The following is a 12,579-nucleotide window of genomic DNA, read 5'->3' as shown; positions in this document are numbered from 1 at the left end:
ATGATACCCGATATACAAGAAAACATGGGCTTCGTACCTTCTCGACCCACAGCGTGCCCACATCATCACCATCTCCGTAGGTGAGGTACATCTCTGCGCAGACCTTCTTCAGCTCCTCTCTCAGAGCAGTCATCTCACCGCGGTGGTACTGTACTCCAGGGAAGACATCTGACAGCAGACTGAACAGCAGGGGGATGTCCTCGGCCACCAGCTTGGGAACCATGGTCTCGCAGACGCTCTGGATGAGAATCTAAACAGAGAACAGAGCGACATGACCTATCAACTTTTCCTGTACATCATCGTTTGATCAGATAAGTTGGGGGAAATTATTATAACTTTTTTCGTTACCTCTTGCTCAGGCAGGTTCTCTGCGATCTCGTTCTCGTCGACAATCTCCCCACGCTCGCGCTTCTCTCTCTTGATCTTCTGAATGCGCTCACGCTTCACGTTGCCAGCGCTGATCAGCACACTCTTGAGAGCACGCAGGCCGAAGTCGTAGTGACTCTGGGATGACAGCTGCTCGTCGCACAGCCTGAGGGGAGAAATGCCATTTACAATGCAAGAATTTCTCTCAGGAAGAAATCAATTAATTTTTTTATCCCACGATTTTGTAACCCGTTTTTTCACCCAGTGTCAATTATCTAATCATGGGCGCTACACTTCTTCTGCCAACCTGGGGGGACTGACCTCATGCTTCCTTCTATGCATGAGGAGTCCAACCTGCTTCTTTTCACCTGACAGAGGAGAGTTTCCCCAGCCGGACGTAGCGCGTGGAAGGAACACGTTATTCCGACCAGTTCCTTTCCCCTCCATCAGGCGCCCCGGCTGGCCAGGGGGAGGTAGTTTAGAGACCAGGATTACTGCATGTTTTTGTGAGGGTACCTACCCTAGGGGACACGGGGAGAACATGCAAACTCCACACAAAGGCTCTTTCGCCAACCCCGCCTCGGGTATGGGCACTGATGACGCGGAGGGAACACGCCCCCAGCACCCACAGCAGGAATCGAACCCAGGACCTTCTAGCTGTGAGGCGACAGCACTACCGACTGTGCCACCGTGACCCAATAAATCTATTCTTCTTGCTCTAGGGATTCCGTTCGTAGAAGATTATACTACAAACAGGAACATTATACACTATTATGCACTATGGTTCTAACTCTCACATGCCTTTACTACTTGTACTACCAAGATCTACAAAGTACATACTTGAAGAAGGGCACAATTTTCTTGGCGAGGATCTCGGCCGTGCGGAAGCCTTGAGAGTAGAGCATGACCTGGGCGATGAGCTGGCGGTCAGGCTTGGTCATGGCCAAGCTGCGGAACAGCTTTTTCAGGTTATCAGGCAGGTTGGAGCGGCCGGCGTAGCCAGGGTTCATGGTGATGAAGATGGCCATGTCGGGGCTCACCTTCACCTGCTTGTTCAGTAGCTCAGTGGTGATTGGTGCACCTAGGAAGGAAAACCCAACACACATATAGTAAGGGCATTTTATCAGGTATTTGACCAATCTGGGAACTAAATCGTTACCAAGAAATTTCTTCACCAATGTGTTTCTAAAAGGTGTCTAATAACATATACTAGTTTGAAATTGAAATTCAACTCCTGTGGGAAATTGAGTTATTAGCATAATATGTGACCATACCCTTAACATCCTATATAAGGCAAAAAAGTCCAAATTTCATCATTCTTTAAGTAGCATGTGACATATGAAACTAGGGGGTTTTCATGATTCTGAATCCATTCCAAGCATTAGTTTTGCACAAAAAAACACTCCTTGGGCTAAATTAGGCCATATCCACTTGACCAAATGTGCTGACCTCATCACGTTTGTGAGGCCATTTTCCTCCCAAGGAGTGTTTTTTGTGCAAAACGAATGCTTGGAATGGATTCAGAATCATGAAAACCCCCTAGTTTCATATGTCACATGCTACTTAAAGAATGATGAAATTTGGACTTTTTTGCCTTATATTAGGATGTTATGGGTATGGTCACATATTATGCTAATAACTCAATTTCCCACGGGAGTTGAATTTCAAACTTTTAGTACATGTTATTAGACACCTTTAGAAACACATTGGTGAAGAAATTTCTTGGTAACGATTTAGTTCCCAGATTTTCATAGATTTCTCTTTCTAATAGCATAGTACCATAATCACATTCTGAAGTGGATGACTCTTCGCTTAACCCATTTTGGCCTGACCTCGACATTTAAAAGAATTCTTCCAAATCCTCCAGTTTTCTGAAATAAATATTTTCACGATTTTTCAAAAATAGCAGACCTACAAGCTCGTAGTGCGCCACTCGGTGGCACACTATGGGCTTGTAGATCTGCTATTTTTCAATAGCTAAATTATAACATAATGTTTAAAACACCAAAAGGGGTTCCCGCCCAAAATGGGTTAACAGGGATAAGTGAGAGGGGCTGTGGATTGATGTATGCCCCCCAGTAAAGGGTGAAGGATTCGGCCTGGGACGGCTTAGCGTTCCAGGCACCATGGCTGGTAATCCAGCATTACAGTGTGTCGCGGGTTCGAGTCCCGATCCCGACGAACTTTGCTGTTTGTCTCCCACCTCCCAACCATCTCTCTCCCAGTTTGTCGACTTACTAAAGGCAAAAAAGCCCCAAAAATATCTTTAAAAAAGTGATAGGTAAAGGATTTGATTATTTCAATTTCTAATGGTTCACGAACATCACCCTATTTTGCGCTCGTACACAAAGTAAGGTGTATTTGGGTACATACTCCTGTCTCTGTTTGGATTGCTGTGCTCCTTCAAGGCCACCTGAATGTATTGGACCTGCTGGGAGACGGCAGACAGCATCCTCTCCTCCAGACGATTGAACTCATCAAAGCAGCCCCAAGCTCCCACCTGACAAAGACCAACGAAGATACGACCCATGGCCTGTAGAGGAAGAAGAGCAGGACGTTACAAGCACAAACAAAAAGCAACTTAGCGTAGGGCTTTCACATTGAATAGAGGACGGAACGTAATCCAGTGAAGCCACATAGCTGCTCTGTTCATCTCATGGCTTTTTGTATACATTTTGTTAAGTTTCACAGGTTGGCCTATAAACGTATTACATGAATACAGCTGTGTGTACCTGGAAGTCAAAGGTCTCATCACAGTTGAAGACCAGGACGAAGCGTCCCAGCTGGTGTCCCAAAGCCTTCACTGACTCAGTCTTTCCTGTTCCGGCAGGACCTGGAAGAAGGAAAGGGGGTACAAGTAATGTTAAGTACCTGAGTGAGTGAGTGAGTGAGTGAGTGAGTGAGTTTCCATCTACGTACCAAATGGTGATCCTCCGAGACGAGCCTCCAGGGCCTGGGTCATGGTCAGGTAGCAGCGGTCGGTCAAAGGAGTCTGCACCAACTTGTCCTGGACGCCCAGATATTCAAAGCCGTAGTTGAACTTGGCATTGGCCATCTGGATGGACAGCTGCTGCAGGACATCCGTCTGCTTGGGGTCAAAGTAGAAGCGCATCTGGCTGAGCCACTCGAAGGACTTGGGATTGTCAATTTTGTTCTTGATCAGCCTCCTGGTCACGTCACGCTGGTGCACCAGCTCTGTGATCTGAGAGGGAGAGAGATATTAGACAATATTTGGCTTTCATTCCATGACTTAACCGACAGATTTCCTCTAAATGTATTTTGCACAATCATCTCAATCTACAGACCAGGTGCTCCAGTTTCCTCCTGCGGAGAGGGGGCTGTTCCATTAGCACGGTGTCAGCCAGCATGTTGAGGGTTGCCTCCACGTTGGAGAGCACATCCTGCATGGGCGTCAGGTCTCCACCACCAGAGATGGTGGTCAGGGCAGACTCGACGTTCTCAGACCACGCAATCTGGGTGGACAGAACCACAAGCTGGGCCTGTCGAGAGGAGAGATGGATGTAGTGGAAGGTTGTCAGTATTTGAATGGTGAGAACATGAGGTCCGCAGCAATTATCTACTCCGGAGGATTACACTGAAATCAGAGAAAAACTAAATGATCTGTTTCTGAATGTGCCATGTCACCTGATTTTACAAGTTATGTTGTTAGACTAGACATCTGTAGCATGTTATATGTGAGTAAACAGTTCTCAAACCACATTTGTAGATATTATTTTGTTGGGCTATGTTCTAACAGGTATTTGAAAATGGTTAAAATGCTGCATCTTTGTGTAGACTCCTAATACATTTTCAAACGATATGACAAGCATGACTGAGAAGGGATCAAATATTTCAGAAGTAGTCTGTGCCTTTTCCTAGGTTGATCGTTACCTACCTGGTAGCGATCGATCCAGGACATGTACTGTTCCAAGTCGACGGCTGTGCCTTTGTTGAACGAGGTGACCTCAGTGACGGACTCAGCCAGCAGCTTGGCCAGCGTCACCCTCATCTCCTTCTCCACCATCGTCAGCCACTCATTGATCTTGGGATGATCAACAAGGGAGACTGGTGTCTTGTAGACAATCTCCTCACCCTCACGGGAAGAGAATCCCAGCACCACAGTGTTATCCTCATTGAGCAGGATGCTGTGGACGCCGGCAAACATCTTCTTGAAATGCTTCTGCAGTTTGGGCACGTTCTTGCTGTTGCCGATGATCTCAAGCAGGTCTTCATCTCCCACAAAGTAGAACCTGGGGGCAAGAGATGTCCATGAACAATGTTTATCAGTCAATGGTTGAATGGGTGGATCTATTCTATAGGACTGGAAATCTCAATAGTGATTCAGGATTATAGGCCGATATTTATCAAGCCTTTCACAAGGCTCATCATATTTACTGCACCATAAGTATTCAAATTTCCCTAGTATTGACATCCTACCTGGGAAACGAGGACCTCTCTCTCTCCAGGTATTCTCCCAGGGCCTTCTGGATTTTGCCCAGCAGGTCAGCCAGCCTCTCCAGGGACCTCTGCACTCCCTGGATGTTCAGCACATCCATCACAAGAGGAGACTTGGTCACCTTTTTCATCAGTGCCAGGAACTCTGTGCTGATACTGGGGAATAAAGACAGTCAGATTATAGTCAAATGATATTGTGGTTGTTGAATATACTATAATTATTACTGTGGTTTATTTGCAGGTAATAATGATTATGCTAATTTAACAATAATTATGTTGTCAGATGTAGGAGACTGTGTTGGGCTTTTTTACAGTTAAGGGAATGTGTGCCTGTCCCAGGCAGCCTGGGGTCACCCAATTACCTGGAGAACCTCTGAGTCTCAACAGGCAGCAAGTGTTTAATATCAGCACTGCCAGTGAAGATGCCTTCCAGGTAGACCCAGCGACGCTGGACGTCAATCCAAACGTCAAACAGAGCCATGATGCGGTTCAGTTTGTCCTCCCAGCTCAGGGCATCTTCCTCAAACACCTGGCACGACGAGAAGGAGAACGACAGAGTTTGGTACCTTTCTATTTTTAGATCTTTTTCATATGAGAATGCCATACTATTTATTTATATATAGTTGTACCAACCTTGTAGTAAGGGGACAGCTTCATGGCAGACACACTGTTTATATGTTCCTTGACCTTGTTGAAGAGGTCGTCCCAGCCTCTGATCAGACGACACTTGTTCTGATAGTTTATCAGGTCCAGTTCATAGGAGTTCCACACTTCACGGATCTGCGAACCAGGAGGAGAGAGGCATAGGACTATAATTCAAAGATTGTCAAACACCAGCTCATTTTAGACATCTTCAAGTTGCGGGTGGGGTAGAAAAGAAAAATATAAACAATATAAACTAAATTATGACTGGGCCAGTCTACTGTCTGGTGTATACCTACATGCTACCCAGGGTAATCCATGGCCTCATCACAGAATTCATGATAAAATATTACTTTCAGTCACAGCATTTCATTGCAACAAAAGCATGATACTTAGGGGTTATTTTGCTTGTCACCTGTTTGAGGAACTCCTCCAGAGCCATCTCTCCCTGGGCCACCAGGAGAACATCCTTCACAACCATCTCATTCCTCTGCAGGTCCACATCCCAGATCTGGCCAAGGGTCAGTTCTGAAAGGACCCAGTTGACGTGCAAACGCTTCATCAGCTGCTTCCAGTGACGGTCCTTGAGAGCCTCAGATTTCAGCTCGATCACCAGCATGTTGATCTGAGAAAAGTAATACCGGATTATAGCAAATAACCAACGTCTTTGCTTTAGGAAGCAAGAATATTTTTTAACTCTGCTATTAGCTATAAGTATCAATAATAGATGTACAATTGTTCTTGCCGATGTATTTAGTACGTTTGAACGGAAGGATGAGCCTGACCTTCATGTATCCCTTGAGCAGTCTCTGGACAAATTCGTAGGAGGCGTACTGCCGTAGTCTTGCAGGGAAGTTCTTCAGTTGGTTCAGGAGGCCGTCTAGACTCTGACGAAGCTACAAATACAGAACACATGAACCACTTAACCCTTCAGTTGGTTCAGGAGGCCGTCTAGACTCTGACGAAGCTACAAATACAGAACACATGAACCACTTAACCCTTCAGTTGGTTCAGGAGGCCGTCTAGACTCTGACGAAGCAACAAATACAGAACACATGAACCGCTTAACCCTAGAACACTAAACTTAACTTTTGTCAAAGCATCACTAAACCCGGGTACATTTGACCCAATGTAATGTAAAACAAACCGTGCAAAACATTAAATGCCATTAACAATAAAGAGACAATATGACAGAATGAGGGACAATATGATGTAAAAACAAACATTAAACCTGTATATAGGAGGGGCTAGCGCCTACAGCTATACATGGCAACTTGAGGTGCTCCGTCATATTTCATCATAACTTTTCACAACAAACTAAAAGATCACTCATGTGAAGTGAGGGATGCTCTTATCATTATACATCACATTCCGTGCTCAGCCAATCAAATCATTTCCGTGGTACAAAGACACAAAGCTGGGGGAAAAACTAACAATCACTCCTGCGTGAAGTGAGGAGCGCTCTTATCGTACAGGGATGTGGACAGGGGAACAAACCTAGCTTCTATGATGTAACTCAGCATCATGAAGGTATTGAAAGACCCACCCACCTCACACATCAGCAATATTATGAAAATTACAAAAATATAATTGTCTGGGTGAAAACCACCCGGGTTTAGTGTTCTAGGATTAAACTCTAGTCAAAGTAGTTTTTGAAAATAGCTAAAAGCTCACAATGTGTCACGATACAACAAGTTGTGAGCTTGTAGACCGTTTGACATCAGTCATTAAGATCAATGAATGATCAGATCACCATACTGCATGCTTGTGTCTGTGTTACCTTGCGTGGCTGAACTGACACCCATGGCTGCTCCTTCGCCTGGTCAATCTGCTCCCACACCTTGGACAGCTCCGACCACACCCCCTTCAAGTCCTGCAGTTCCTCCAGCGCCACCTACAAGTGAAGGCAACAGAGGCCTTGGTTGTATAGCCATCTACTGTATGTTGTTGTTCTAGACAAGATCAAATGTAGTGGGCACACAAAATACTTTGTTGTGCAACATGAACAGTTCTGTGTTACCTGCACCCTCTCCTCGCTGCCACTGAGTAGGCCAGTGTCGGTGAGCTCCAGGGCCTCTTTGGCACGGGCACACTTCTCCCGGTCATCCTTGAGGCGGCCAAACTTGCCCTCATATATGGTGAGAGACTGGAGGGCTTCCTCTGGACGCAGACTCCCCTATTGGAACAGTGTCAGTTAAACATGACAGTGAACGACACGCAATCCCTCTAAATAACCTTTTCTTCATGTGTCAAACGCAATCTAGGTTGTCCATTTGTCTTACAGCGACTGGTTTGGTCTTCTCCCAGTCGGTGAGAAGGTCGGTAGTGCGGTTCTCAACTGCTCGGTCCTCCTGGACAATCTTCATCTGCAGGTTGGCCACCTGCTGCTGGATGGCGGTGTCCTTGCGCTTCATGATGTCACTGAAGGCACCCCATTCTCCCTCGATGTTGTCGATATAGAGCCACGATGGAGGGAACTGGAACCGCTGCTTCTCCAGCAGACGCTGCCCATTGCGGAACAACTGTGGAAAGGATAGAAGGATATTTAGGACCCAGCCTTGTCTATCAAGAAGGTACGCTGTTGTATGAAAGCACACAAGTTGCACATACATCCACATTCTTCTCAAACTGCTTGATCTTCCGTTTGAGAGTCTGGACGAATGTTATGAAGGTAACTGCATCCGAGGTGCTGGCTGTGTCCACAGAGTGCTGCTCCAGTTCTTGACGAGACTAGACGGGAGTAGAAAAGTACATTGTTGATTTCCTTCGAATTATTACAATCAATGTAAGCAAGTTACAAATAGGAAAACGATAGGATTCTCCACATCTTCTCCAGTCCTACAACCACATTACCTTGGAGATCTGGGAGTGGAAGTCCTGCATGTTGTTACCCAGCATCTGACCAAACTTGCTTAGCACCTCTTTGTGCCAGGAGTCATACTTTAAGTTCACCTTGGACTGGACCTGTAGTCAGGAGTATAAATAAATAGTAGCATTTAATAAAAGGCCACATAAAGGAATGTGTGATAGCTCAAGTGTAGAACACTGAAAACGTCATGAGTCCGGTCATTGTTACCTTGCCATAGTCAATGACCACAGGTCCAAACTCCTTGCGTGTCTCTGCATTGTCAAAGGTTCCACGGGCCTTGCGGATCTGGACGAGCAGAGCCTGCCACTTGGTAAGGTCTTCACCAAGACGGTTGTAGATGTTCTCAGCCTGCATGTCCCACAAGCACTGGTACTGCAGCCACACCTGGTAGTGTAAACAAAAGATATTGATAAGGAAGGACATCACAATTGAATGCATCAAGATGCATTAATACACACAGAATAATGTGAAGAGATTATTATAAAACATAACAAAACACAGTACAAGATAGACATTGACTATTTGTGTTCTTAACTCATTCAAGGCGAGAACCCCTTTTGGTGTTTTAAGGAATAGGTTATACTTTAGCTATTGAAAAATAGCAGATCTACAAGCTCATAGCACAGCAAGTGCTGCGGCGCAAATCTTTGAATATATATTCTTTCAGATCGAATGTTTTTAACTCAAGTATTTGCTTCTGGGGGGGGGGGGGGGGTCACTGGCACAACATATTTTCAGATGTGGGTCAAATACAGCCAAATACAGATAATTCTGGGGTCCTTGACATGAAAAAGGTCGAGCACCACTGACATAGAAACATAGGTTTTCAGAAAACTTTTTTTTTTTTTTTTTTTTTAGAATCAGCCTCAGTCCTAAATGGGTTAAAACTTAAAAGTACTTGTTTCCTTACCTTGACATACTGCTCCACCTCGCCGACGTTGTCTTCCACTGCGTTGTAGGACTCCTCCAAGGCAGCAGGCCCATCAGGCATTCTGGTGAGGGCGTTCCTGTAGAACTTCTCCTCCTCGGACAACTCATAGTGGACTCCCACCTGATGAATAAGTGGTAGAAAGACTTTAGAGAATTCCATGCACCACTGCAACCGCCATGTCTTCATTATGCATTCAATATTCTGTATATCTATGCATCTTTTGGATCTCTCCTTCCTTGTTGAACACACAATGCACAGCCAAATTCAAGACCTGATCATTCCAAGTCTCCAAACCTGGTATCTCTGGCTCTGGATCCTGGGTAGAGAGAGGATGACCATCTTCCAGGCAAACATCTCCTGATAGAGCTTGTAGCGACAATCCTCAATGGGTGGGTTCAGGTAGATCACCTGGTTGGTGATCCTAAGCTCATGGACAACATTCTGGAAGACAGAGTGATTCAAAACCGTCAGGAGCACCCACAAGACTGTTTTCAGCATGTTTATGTGTCTGCCAAGATAGAACAACTACTGCCATGTCTCAACATTTTCCCCAAAATGTCCTACTAATGTATAGAATTGATGTTCTAGTCATTTATAGAGTTGTTCCACTACCAATACCAGTATAAGTGCTGGTGAGTATTGTCAGTCTATCTGCCATTCCAATAACATGGAATTTGTCACGTGATAATGTCATTTACAGTCATCAATTATTCATCACGTCAATCCAAGCTCTTTAAAAGTTATTGCTATAGAAATCATCCCTAAAACAGTGAGAGGCGGTGACAGACTGAAACAGTTGCTCCAGGGAGAAACCTTCTGGATTGTAACCCTTAAAGCCACAAAGGGTTTTCCTCTTCCTCACACACTTTGCACTTCAGCGGTGTTCCATCTCAGGGCTTCTGTCTTTGAAATTTTTTCTATACGTTTTCTATAGTTGTATTGCTATATGGTCATGTTTCATGAATATTTAAATAGTGTGGACATAATTATTATGATGTATGACATTGATTCATTGATTATTCCAACATTGATTATTCTGACATTGATTGTGAACAATCATGATTGAAGTGTTTTCAATCATGATTGTTAACCTGTGGTCACAATATAACGTCATGTTGTACTGTCATAACTATGGGACCCTGATGAAGGCTTTTACAGCCGAAACGCGTAGGTCTTTTTTAATGCTCTTTGCCGAGCTTATGCCGTTTAAATAAAGGCTTTTTACTTGACTGCCTTGGACCTCTTATTGTATTATCAATTATTTTGTATTTTGAATGCTTCAGTTGATGTTGCACTACTGTTTTATACTCTTACTGTACTATTTACATTATTATTTTTACTGCACTACATTTTTATTTATTCCTAGATCATTGGTTCTCAAAAGAGAAAGAAAATAAATCAAGATCTCCGTAACTATGACCACCAGTTAAGGAATCCAGACAGTCCCTGAATACAACTTTTAGAGCCACTTGTCCTACATTATTTTTGAGTGGTGTAAACCACTCCTACAACTGGCTTTTGTGTGCAGAAAAAAATGACCATGGTTGCTATGTTCAAAATAATTTCTGACGTAATTAAATCACACCCGGGTGAACTGGATGACCGTAGCAACCGTGGTCATTTTCTCTGCGCAAAAACAGCCAGTTGTGAAATCACATCCAGGTGTGATTTCATTACGTCAGATCAGAGCTGATCAGGCTATATAATACCTTACCTTATATAATACCTCACATCGGACAAAAACTCCAGCTGAACTTCAACTTCATGGTCACAAATCATCACATCAGAAGACGAGTCTACCTAGCCAAAGATCTTTAAAGACGGTGACCACAGCTGATCATGCTATATAAAACCTTACACCACTCAGTTCACACGGGTGTGATTTTTATTAAATTACACACTGGTTTCGGATCGGTACTCTGTATCAACCAATACGCAAGTTATGGGAATTGGAATCGGTATCGTGGAGGAAAAACATGTACATCTTTACTAATTTAGATGTTATTGTCAATGTCGACATAGACAAACATGATGTAACCGATGTCCACTTCAGGCTACCTTGATCTTGGGTTCTCCTCCAGGTTTATGGCTGAGTTGTGGAGCCTCAGTGTCCATATCCACATCAGCCTTGTCCTCCATCTGGCCCCGGAGCACCTGGGTCCAAGCCCTCAGGCCGGCCTGCAGGCGCACTCCCAGGATGCGCTCAATCTACAGAGAAAATAATTATACTAAGTTTAACTAAATGTTTCTGACACATAGGTAAGCCATGTAGATAGAGTTCATTCAGTGCGTTATGTACCACAATATTTTAGCATGCACTGTCATGGGCTGATCACTTTCAGGCTGACCTCAATGTCAAGTTTGTTGACCCAGATAGGCAGATTGGAGTAGGAGTGCAGGTTGAGGTCATCCACAGCCTTCTGAACACGGTTGAGGATCTCAGAGAAGGTCTTGTGTTCAAACATGCAAGTATCCAGAGAACGAACCTCCAGATCAATCTTCTCCTCAATCAGCAGCAGGTCATCCACCTGAAACGAGAAATTACTTCTTCAATGTTTGATTGATACAGACAACATCATGAGTAAAACCATTTTTATTTGGTACTTAAAGTGCAATTTAATTAGTCTATATCTAGACTGCATGTAAACATTACTGGTCACCAATAAATGAACAAACACTTTAGTTTTATACTTTGATGAAGACTCTACTCCGACTTAAAATTCCCTACATTTGACCCAAGCCATGTTTCCACACAAACCTTCTCCTGGAAGTTGAAGACCGTCTCGGCCAGCCTCTGGACATATGGATCCAGCTTGTAGGATTCCCAAACCAGAGCGATGCCCTCAGTAACCAGAGCCTGAACCTCCTTCTTCAGCCCAGCCACCAGCAGAGAGATGGAAAACCTCTCCTCCACCTTCTCACATGTGCGCTCATACGTACGCACGCTTTCAATCAGAGAGATGGCAAATGGGTATAGCTGGTTAGCCTGGTGAGCCTTGTTGACGATAGCCAGCGGAACACGGAAGCTCAGCCATTTGAGGTTGCGGACCTCCTTGGAAAGGGTGATGATCTCTGGGAGGAAGTTGACTTTCAGTTTGAGCATGTTTCCTGCGCGGCCACGGGCACGGCTGTTCTCGATGGTGAAGATGCGGCCAGACACACCGAGGTTACGCTGCTGTACCTGATGTACAAAATAGATTAAATTACAATGGATGATGACGGTAGAAAACAAAATGGTGTGTGTGAAAGCCAAAGTTATTGGCTATAAATAATAATATTGCCCAAAGAAAGCAAATGGCATCAAGCTAAATGATAA

General features: G+C 44.4%; 1 protein-coding gene across 2 annotated transcripts in view; it reads right to left on the bottom strand.

The window, feature by feature from the left end:
* dync1h1 (dynein, cytoplasmic 1, heavy chain 1) overlaps positions 1 to 12,579 on the bottom strand; it is a 43,437-nt gene that overhangs the window by 24,656 nt on the left and 6,202 nt on the right. For both annotated transcript variants that reach the window (XM_079527873.1, XM_079527874.1), the window contains 24 exons: positions 12,022 to 12,444; positions 11,612 to 11,791; positions 11,322 to 11,471; positions 9,558 to 9,704; positions 9,243 to 9,383; positions 8,540 to 8,716; positions 8,317 to 8,427; positions 8,074 to 8,193; positions 7,746 to 7,985; positions 7,484 to 7,639; positions 7,244 to 7,357; positions 6,249 to 6,359; positions 5,879 to 6,088; positions 5,455 to 5,601; positions 5,184 to 5,350; positions 4,804 to 4,977; positions 4,262 to 4,616; positions 3,672 to 3,866; positions 3,286 to 3,568; positions 3,099 to 3,199; positions 2,740 to 2,899; positions 1,207 to 1,447; positions 349 to 532; positions 38 to 250 (listed from right to left, as the gene is read on the bottom strand). In XM_079527873.1, coding sequence (XP_079383999.1) covers positions 38 to 250; positions 349 to 532; positions 1,207 to 1,447; positions 2,740 to 2,899; positions 3,099 to 3,199; positions 3,286 to 3,568; positions 3,672 to 3,866; positions 4,262 to 4,616; positions 4,804 to 4,977; positions 5,184 to 5,350; positions 5,455 to 5,601; positions 5,879 to 6,088; positions 6,249 to 6,359; positions 7,244 to 7,357; positions 7,484 to 7,639; positions 7,746 to 7,985; positions 8,074 to 8,193; positions 8,317 to 8,427; positions 8,540 to 8,716; positions 9,243 to 9,383; positions 9,558 to 9,704; positions 11,322 to 11,471; positions 11,612 to 11,791; positions 12,022 to 12,444 — 4,500 coding nt within the window. The remainder of the gene's footprint in view (positions 1 to 37; positions 251 to 348; positions 533 to 1,206; positions 1,448 to 2,739; positions 2,900 to 3,098; positions 3,200 to 3,285; positions 3,569 to 3,671; positions 3,867 to 4,261; positions 4,617 to 4,803; positions 4,978 to 5,183; positions 5,351 to 5,454; positions 5,602 to 5,878; positions 6,089 to 6,248; positions 6,360 to 7,243; positions 7,358 to 7,483; positions 7,640 to 7,745; positions 7,986 to 8,073; positions 8,194 to 8,316; positions 8,428 to 8,539; positions 8,717 to 9,242; positions 9,384 to 9,557; positions 9,705 to 11,321; positions 11,472 to 11,611; positions 11,792 to 12,021; positions 12,445 to 12,579) is intronic.

This window comes from Electrona antarctica (assembly GCF_951216825.1).
Source record: "Electrona antarctica genome assembly, chromosome: 18".
Classification (NCBI taxonomy): domain Eukaryota; kingdom Metazoa; phylum Chordata; class Actinopteri; order Myctophiformes; family Myctophidae; genus Electrona; species Electrona antarctica.
The sequence above is the reverse complement of the archived record's forward strand: the minus strand, read 5'-3'. Positions and strand labels throughout refer to the sequence as shown.